This window comes from Mytilus trossulus, chromosome 2 (genome assembly GCF_036588685.1).
Source record: "Mytilus trossulus isolate FHL-02 chromosome 2, PNRI_Mtr1.1.1.hap1, whole genome shotgun sequence".
NCBI classification, from domain to species: Eukaryota; Metazoa; Mollusca; class Bivalvia; order Mytilida; family Mytilidae; genus Mytilus; species Mytilus trossulus.
This window is the reverse complement of record NC_086374.1, coordinates 95729776-95739793: the sequence shown is the minus strand read 5'-3', so window position 1 is coordinate 95739793 and position 10018 is coordinate 95729776. Positions and strand designations below refer to the sequence as shown.

General features: G+C 31.4%; 1 protein-coding gene across 1 annotated transcript; it reads right to left on the bottom strand.

Annotated features, from left to right (window-relative positions):
• Nucleotides 1-405: 405 nt before the first annotated feature.
• LOC134705553 (uncharacterized) lies at nucleotides 406-9717 on the bottom strand. The gene is made up of 3 exons (XM_063564268.1): nucleotides 9335-9717; nucleotides 4260-4433; nucleotides 406-636 (listed from the first exon to the last, which is right to left on the bottom strand). Exons 1-3 carry the CDS (start codon nucleotides 9663-9665, stop codon nucleotides 410-412), a joined length of 732 nt encoding a protein of 243 aa, XP_063420338.1. The 5' UTR covers nucleotides 9666-9717; the 3' UTR covers nucleotides 406-409.
• Nucleotides 9718-10018: the final 301 nt, after the last annotated feature.

Genomic DNA, 10018 nt, shown 5'->3' with positions numbered 1-10018 from the left:
GTGTTGTATGAAATCCTCAAGTTCTTCTTCTGTTGAAATCTTTTAAGATTTCCCCTCAAAACTGTGTTGATTATATATAGGGACATGAAACCACTACTAACCGTGTATTGAAATAAGATCCCCATCAAACCCTATATGAAATAAACATGGTCGCCACGCGGTTGCTTTTAAAGAATCATATTTCTAGAAATGTATCGGAGGTAAGTCACCTCTTGTATCCCTTGTTTTTTCATCAAATAGACCCCAAATAAAAGTTTACAAGTCTTAAATGTTAAATATAATCAATTATATTAGCTTAGCCGAACAGCAAACAAATGTCAAAGGTCATGATATCTGAAATCAACATTTACAGATCTTGTATGAGGAACGCAAATAAATACTGAGAAACTTGGTCATATAATAGTCTAATCTACTTCATGTTTATTTCACAAACAAAGCAATATTGGCTGTTTCCTGTTACGTCATGGAAGCGATATCCATGACTTTTCCAAAGATTTAAACGAATATCAGAAGCGCCATTTCCAGGTTGGGAGGTTCCCCATTGTATAAATGTAATTTTTGAACCATCGTCGTACCTCCATACGCCTTGCCCGTCTTTTGAGCCTTGTACATAAGTGTCTACTATATTTTTAGCAGCTGAAAAACAAAACGTTATATTCTGATTAGATCCCCGAACGATTTCAGGATACAGATAAAGATAAAAGATTGGACTCATATTTTGACATTCTTAAGTTGACAGTAATATTTGTGTCATACTTCTTGTTAACTTTTGAATAATAAATCTTATTAAATTTTAATATTGGTTTGTGTCTTTTGTTGGCTACAATTAAAGGCGATTTCTGGCCGTAACCATTTGCGTTCTTAAGTATGTGTGTGACATTTTAACACCGGACGATATGCATACTATATTCGTCGTCATTGATGGGCGTATAAAAAGACTAGCCAAATAAATATACCATTATAGATCAATGTCAGAAAAATATATACTTTTTTGCATGAGGCTGAGAAACTGGTGAAGAGCGAGGTTTTACCGAGCCATTCCCAGTTGTGTGCTTAATTTCAAACTTATTTTTATCCCTTAATGAATCCCTGATTATTGAAAAGCTGATCCATGACGAAATTGACATTGCACAAAATAGAGCTGTGTTACTATATTTAGGAAATAAAGACAACCAGTTGCAGTAGAAATCATGGTGTACTAAATTGTACCGCTGTATGAGTCGCTGCTTTTGAATGTTCAGTTCTTATTGAACACTCCACTCAGTCGCCAATGTCTTTATATTGACATGATGTAAATGATGCATTTTCTGTAAAAATTACCAGTTTATAAAACTACGTAATCAGACTACACATAAGTTCCCCTTTTAAACGGGTAAGGTCATTTTGTTGGTTTTTTTTGCTCTTAAGCAATGTGATTTTTGGCTTTCCATACTTTTGATCCTGAATCTACTTAATAAAATAATGAAAGTTTTCCTGAAAACAAGCGCGTTGATTTTTAAATTCATATGGTTTATTGTACCGATTCAGTGAAGAATATCAGTGCACATATAGTCAGTGCTTGTTTTTTTCTATATTGTATAGATATTATACACTTACTGTCTTTTGGTGAGGTAAATATGCGGTGAATATCAGTTTTTCAAAAGTCAATAAAACCACATATTTACCGAAACAAAAGACAGTAAATGTTTTATTTCATGTTCCAAGAGAAATGAATGTAATACAAAATATTTACCAAAAGCAATTGTAAATCAAACGTTTTTTTACCAAAATTGTACACGAAAAAGCACGCGACGTTTTGCGCGGTGAATATCCTTTTTCCGCAGGTAAATATGCTTATTTATTCAAAATCCCATTCATTTAGAAAAACCTACTAATAGTTTATAAATATGGAATAATTTTTTTTATTTGTAAATTATTATGCAATAGAGTAAAACCCAGAAGAGCATATCATGCATGAAAAATAGAACCTAAACGGTATTAATTGCGAAGGTTTTTTTCTTTTCTGTTGCACGTTTGATTTTTTCTTTAATTTCGAGTATATCATAGGCAATTGTTGTGCACACAGGCTCATACTATTTCTAAAATAGTAATATCAATAAAGAAAGAATACACCAAATAGATGAAAAAAGGGGATATTTGAAAGAATATTTTCCACACAAATTTATCACAAACAAAAAAAGGGTTACATCCTTCTCTAACACATGTTCTATATGACTTTAACAAGAGCAGAATGAACACGATCATCGATCAGATAAAAAAAAAAACAAAAAAAAAAACCAAAGTAACAGCAGAAAGTCAAATAAGAAGTATATAAAAGAAGTAGTTAATTTAATTCAGCAAATAAGAACAACAGGAATAGAAAAAAGACTAAATATTGGCAAAGAAGGAATTAATCGAGAACAAGCATCCCGAGATTAAAAAGATAACATGAACAATACTAATTCTGTATCAATTTAATAATACAGTTACAATACTTTCATCACATATGAATTGAAAAATTAGTGAGTTAATGACATATATTCTAGGAAAAATGAATAATAATGCTTATTTATTAGAAAAAAAATATATCCGATTAACATCTTCTTTCTAGTAGTCATGGATATTAAACGACTTTACTACAAATCAACCATTAAATTTTCTGTTTTAACATATTAAACCTTTTCAGAAATTAAACTTTTGATCTCGTAAATTAAGCTGTTCATTCTAAGTTAAAATGCATCTTGAGCAACCAGAGCATCAAACACATTGACGTTCCAAAGATGCAACATTATTACAAAATCATATTATAGTTGTTTAATATTTAGGACTTTCTTGAATACACAGATGTCTTTTCAATAATCGATCGGGATGTCGAACCTGATCTGTTTGTTTTTTTGTGGTTATAAGATTTGTGATTAAGTTTTATAACATTTGGTTGAGGCAAACTCAAGAAAGAGAACGGACACTTGTTTTTTTTTATTTGACGTACAGGACGAACATGGGAAACGTTACGGCGAGGACATAAAACTAAAGTGTGACAGTCATCAACCAACGGCAACAACTTGATTACAGGCTCTTGTCTTAGAACAAGCAGATAAATAATTTGGCCGGCGCTCTATCCCCCAACAGGTTAATATGACAAACACAACAACAATAGAACAAACACCAAACACAAAAACAATAGAACAAGCTGCGAACAACTAAACTAACCAACATAAAAATTCACGACGTATCGACCTAAGAGGACTACATTAACCATATTTTCCATGCTAAAGTATCTATGAGTACACATATCCAACGGATTTAGTGTCAAGACGTCAGACAAACAGTATAAAAAAGCATGACCTTGTATGAGGGATGAATAATGGGTAACCGTTACAGGAGTTGCAGATAATTAGTGTGATACACGCGACGAGGCACTAACGTGTCACTAATGATGCATGGGCGTTTTCAGAAGACACATAAATTAAGATACACATACAGCATAACAACGCAAATATGTGAGCAAAATGACATCGCTGAATTTAATTAATATATCGCCGATGAACATTTATTTTATTTCGTTGTATCAAATAATCAACTTTGTTTCAATTCAACTCAACGTACCGAATAAAACAAAAGTGTCACTCTTTTTTTAGACGAAACACAAGTCTGGAGGACAAAATTAGAGGCCATGTATCTTTAATGAGTTCTAAGTGCATATATGTCACGTATTGATTAATTTTATCAGATGTAAGTAACAAATATCTACAATGTTTCTGAATACAATCTATATCATTGAACTGCAATTTTCAGCTTATTAAAATAAACCTTTGAATTGGCTTCGAAATTTTCTTCAATCCCAGGTGTAACAATTCCTTATTAGATAATTGTATGTTAGTACGTAAAAAAAAGCAATCAATGATCAACCAGTATTAACATGCGAACACATTTTTCTTATTTAAAAATAATAAAATGTGGTATGCTTTTCAGGAAAACCAGGTTTAATCCGACATTTTCTACATTTGAAAATGCCTGTACCAAGTCAGGAATATGACAGTTCTTGTCCATTCGTTGTTGATGCGTTTTGTTTTTTGATTTTGCCATGTGATTATGGACTTTCCAAATTGATTTTCCTCTGAGTTCAGTATTTTTGTGATTTTACTTTTTGCCAATGAAACAACTCTCCAATAGGGACTACTAGTAATTGACAAAGAAACTAACAAACTACAGGTCATAATACGGCTTTCATTTTGTTATCTTTGAATCGAAACATCATTACAATATACATATATACAAACCTAATTCATTTTTAACAAATGTCCACATGGCATTGCTATCAATTCTAACCAAAGCAGCATTATCAGCTTGACAAGCAGTAGAAGATTCAAAGTGAGATTTAGCTGTATCGTATGCCTTGATACACCGATCTAAATTAGCATCATACCTGTATCCATCTGTCAAGGAGCACAAATCTAAAACAGAAATGGAAATATTAAAAAAACACACCATTATATATTAAATTTTTACTATTGTATATTTTGCTATCGTTGTTTTACAGATGTTGTTGCTGCCGGTGGTGGTTTTGCTGTTGATGCTCCTTTTGTTGTGTTTGTTGTGAAGCTTTCGTTGTTATTGGTGTCGTCATCATTATTACTGTTGATTTGTTTTAGCTATATGGCATGAGATACATTTTTTAGAATATAATTTCTGTTAATTATATTGATCTTTTCCAAAACATGCTGAACAAATAGTTACCGTATTTAAGTGATTCAATTGCCTTAATATCTCTTCTGTGCCTTTTTTACCCTAAATTTTCTTTATATTCACCCACAACGATGGCTATATAAATGTTGGTTTTAAAAAGCAACATTTTATTCTAGTCTTGTTGCACCAGAGTTATCGTTCTTATTACGAACAATAACATCAGACTCTACATATTCATATGGAGCGTCATGTTATTGCCAAAAGAATTCACTACAAATCCAAATGTTGATACATTTAATGTTTTATTTAACTCGGACAATTATTGTGTTATTTTCAAAGCTTCAAAATTTTGTTAAATCATACCTTCTTTAGTAAAATGATTGAAATACTGTTTATGTTTGTATGATATGTCCGTCTTCCATATATTTGAAAATGTATATCATGTATATTTAATATACTTCACGTTAAAATGCCATGTTTTGATTGGCTTGAACGAGGGTGTTAATTTACTCTATCACATGGCTGAGAGGGTGACAAGTTTTTTTAATGTTACCCTCTCGTCTAGACCAATCAAAAATCGACAATTTAAAGGAAAATGAATCAAAGTTACATCAAGTAATTAAAACTGCATGTTATGTACGCGATGTCATAGTAAATACTTTTAAAATACAATTAATCTGTAAAAGACAACAATGATAAGACATTCAGTATAATAAGTTAAATACCACATATAGCTGAGAGGGTTGACAATGTTTTCTCGAGGTAACAATCTGCTCTATCACCCTCTCAGCTATGTGTTATTTTTATTTATATAATGTTAACTTGTATTGAATATAATAAAGTATAACAAAACTTGTTCATTGAATCAATTTATTTTGTTAAATTGTGTTAATTTGTATTCTATTGTATGTGTTCGCATACCCTGGTTAAGGGTCTTGAGAAATAAAAACTTGAATATTGAAACTTGTCAGGATATTCGAGACTACATTCAATCAAAACCATTAATGTCGATAGAATTTTATATCAGACCCAGCAATCAGTGATGTCCAATGTCGATAGAAAAAAATCAAATCAAACACGTTAACATCAATTCAAAGCTATCTAAAAGTTGAGTATTTGTAATCTATCGCAAAATTTAGTTCAAATCAAATATTACTTTTGTTTAAAAGCTTTCTGTTTCAATAACTTTTTTTCCAACAGGATGAACATATTAAATTAAATGAATACACTTAATATTATTGAGGCGTCCTATTTTGAATCGACTGGGTATATGTAAACACTTGATTTTTTTTAGAAGTTTAGAATAGCTTTTTGCTTATCATAAACAATGTCTTGTGTCATCTATAAGTCATATGTCCATTTTGACATTGAAAAATCTGTAAACACTGAAAACCAAAAAAAACCTTTTGCTTCAGATGTTATCTCTTAGTCATCAAAAAGCTTCTGTTCAACTTTATTAAACTGCATGTCAAATGCAGGATTCTGATTGGTAAATACGAGGGAGACACATTAATTACTGTTCCAAATGGCAAATACCATTTGTGTGCTTTACTAAATAGGGATGATTGGTATGTACAAAACGTCATAGTTTGTTGCATTACATTTGTAATTTAAAAATAGACAGCAACAGAACATTAGTATGGTAAATCAAACAACGCTTAGCTGAAAGGGCGATAGAGCAGATTTTAACCGCATAGAAAGCTATAAAAGGCCCAGAAATAAATGCATGCTAATTTCATAAATTCATTAATATGCAGTAGTCCATATACGCATTTGCAAAGAAAATTTATTGGATTTAGAGCATAGGTTTATTCACAAAGCGAAAGAACCACGTCATATTAGAATTTGTAGTAAGTCACCGATTTTATCATCTATCATATAGTCATTTTATAAAAAAAATACTGTTTGTAAAAGTATGAATTATTCTTAATGATAAGGATGTTCTTATCCTAGGCAGACAATCCATGCCGTGTTTGGCATAGCGAACTTTTGGTCCTCAATGCTCTTTTTAACTTTTTACTTGTTTTGGCTGTCGAAATTTTTTCATCAGAGCGTCACTGATAATAATGCTAGTCTTGTGTGGACGAAACGCGAGTCTGGCGTATTAAATTCAAAACCTGACACCAATTCTCAGCTATTATTCGTGTGTTTCTCTATCCTAAATGTTCTCCCCTATATTTTTATTGTAGTCTTATCATGTAATGTTGTCATTTTAATGTTATATCAAACATTGACATGAAAGTGGGAGGTTTGGCATGCCACAAAACCAGGATCAACCCACCATTTCTTTTATTAAAATGTCCTGTACCAAGTCAGTAAAATGGCCATTGTTATATCATAGTTCGTTTCTGTGTGTGTTACATTTTAATGTTGTGTTTCTGTTGTGTCGTAGTTCTCTAAAATGTGATGTGTTTCCCTCAATTTTAGTTTGTAATCCTGATTTTTTTTTTCTCAATCGATTTATGAATATCGAACAGCGGTATACTTCTGTTACCTTTATTTTACAATGTTTACACTCTGATAACACTCTGCTCTATCATCCTCATAGCTATGTGTAAATTCATATTATATTAAATTGCTGTCGAAATAACTTACCACAAATTACATTCAAAGGATAACGCCAAACAAAAGTAATTCAATTTAGATATAAAGAAATTAAAGGAAAATCAAATGTAATACTTTCAATTTTTTCCCTTCAGTTGCCATCTTTTGAGCAAGACGAAGCTTCTGTTCAAGATTCATAAATTTCCATGAAGGTTTGAAAAATAAAAAAAAAGGAATATCTATAAAATGTAAACGAGAAAGCGATTTATAAGATTTGTCAGTAGAATACGAAAAAAAATATTTTCTGAAATCTTGCTCTCGATACTGTCATTTTTATGACACAAGTTTCACAAGTTGTATAAACTTACACGAAGATTTGGATCAAGATATTTATGTTTAAAAAATACAGTTCAGCCTAGACTACACCTAAATGTTGGCCATGTCCACGTAGGAATGTAGATCACCAAGTTTAACCTTCGTGACTTTCGTTTCAAGCGAGAATAAAAGCGAAATGAAGCCGAATTGCCGATGACTATTATGCACTATCAATTATAAAACGTCAATGAATTTGTAGTGATTCGGTAACAATACTTCAATCTAAAGTTACATGAAAGCTTTACGTGGATTTTTTTTCTATTTTGTGAGTCCTAATTGCTTATCTGGTTTTACATTCAACAGGAACACTCAGATCCAAATATTTTAAAGCTTATTATGAATGGTTGTTTCAATTTAGATCGCTGTTTCATTGACATATACTCAACATCTGTAATTTTCATATAGGCGACTGATGATAAGTCGTTTTGAATTACTCCAAAAATTCCGGACTCCTTTATGCAGTTGTCGTTTGATAGAAATATTGTCGATGCAGCCAATTTAATACGGGGCGCCGAATGGGACTCTTGGGGTTTTGTACTAGAAATTGAATTTTGTACAGACAAAAGTGAGTTTTGTTCAACAAAAATGAGTTCAGTTTAACAAAATGTGTAGCATACTACAAATTTAAAATTTTGTCATACATAATTATCTTTCAGTGGACAAAAGTTACTTTTATCATGACAAAATTAATTTTTGTTACACAGACTTTACTTTTGTTACCTGATTTGAAAATTGGGCGACAAAAGTTATTTTTGTATGCAAATTAGTTTAGTTTGGATTCTATAAACTAATTTGCATACAAAACTGATATTATGTCACAAAATTTAATTTATTGTTATTTTTGTGTAGACAAAGTTGAGTTTTGTTAATAACAGAAGTGAAAATTTACCACAAAAGTCAATGTTGTGCCACAAAAGGCAATTTTGTGTCACAAAAGGCAATTTCGTCTACACAAAAATAAACACATAATTTTTGTAGACAAATTCATTTTTGTATTAAATTTGTAATGACAAAATTCAATTTTGATTTTATTTTTGTGAAGACAAAATTGATTTTTCTTAAACAGAAGTGAAAATTTAACACAAAAGTAAATTTTGTGTTACAAAATTCATTTTTTTGTTACAAAATTCATTTTTTTGTTACAAAATTCATTTTTGTCACAAAAGTCAATTTTGTATGCAAAATTGAAGTTCTCATAAAACGAACAACGTCGAAAATACAAATTAGTCGACGAAACACTACCCCGAGAACTAGTTAAAATTGAGAATGAAAATGGAGAATATGTCAAAGAAATATCAACAACCCCAACAAAGAGTAGACAAAAGACGAAGGCCACCCATATGCATTCAATGCAGCGCGAAGATCCTGCACCAGAAGTCGTGCTTAATCTGGCCGCTTAACAAAAATGTATATGTGCTTCGCTCATAGTTGTTAATGTCTGTGTCATTTGGTATGCTGTAGAGAGTTGTCTCATTGGCAATCATACCACATCTTCTTTTTATAGTTCAGTGATAATGAACACATAAATATACACAAGAAACTAAATTTAAAAATCATACAATTCTAACCAAGGGCAGAGGCTCCTGACTTGGGACAGGCGCAAAAACATACTGATGAATTCGACAAAATACATATGTGATTGCAGATGCTCTGGGATGTTACAGATCCTACTCCACATATTTGCCACCCGTCCGTAAGAGAAATTTTGGAAACAGCAATTGAAAATTTTCATTTTGAACAGAGAACTTACTTTGACCTTTATGGTAAAATCTCCATCCATTTTCACTCGAAACACTATAAACTGCTGCCATCCTGGATGAATACATAATACAAACCTTGCCATCTTTGTGAAAAAATACGGATTCACAATTTTCTGTTTGTAAACAATGTCTTGCACACTTTATTAAATTCACAGGTTTTAAAGATTTTAATGGTACTGCATTTGAAATCTTATTATCAAAATTACCGTCTCTTTGTAATTGAATATAAATTGCACTTTGGTTTGGTGCCCCAGCAGTTGTACTTCGAGCAGAAAACATAAAAAGTACTACATTAAGAAACAAAGCAAGGACGAAGTCCATGGTAAGTTCACTGCATGCCTCGATGTTACAAAAACCTACGCACAGCACTGTCTATAACTTCTCCGTTTACTAAGGCAAATTAAATATATTAAATATTGACAACATCATACTGGTTACATCAAGATAATGTAACATTAATTTTGAAATCAATTTATGCGTAAACAAGTACTAATTATACGGAATTCCAATAATATTGAGGTAACAATAAGAAAATTGGAACTTGATGAAATAACTTCGATTTATAACATTGCTCTTTGACTGTGACATAGATTTATTGAATTCTTAGAATACCACAATAGCTTTTTTTAATCATTCTGTGTTTTGCTTAAGAAAAGTTGAAGAAGCAATTACTG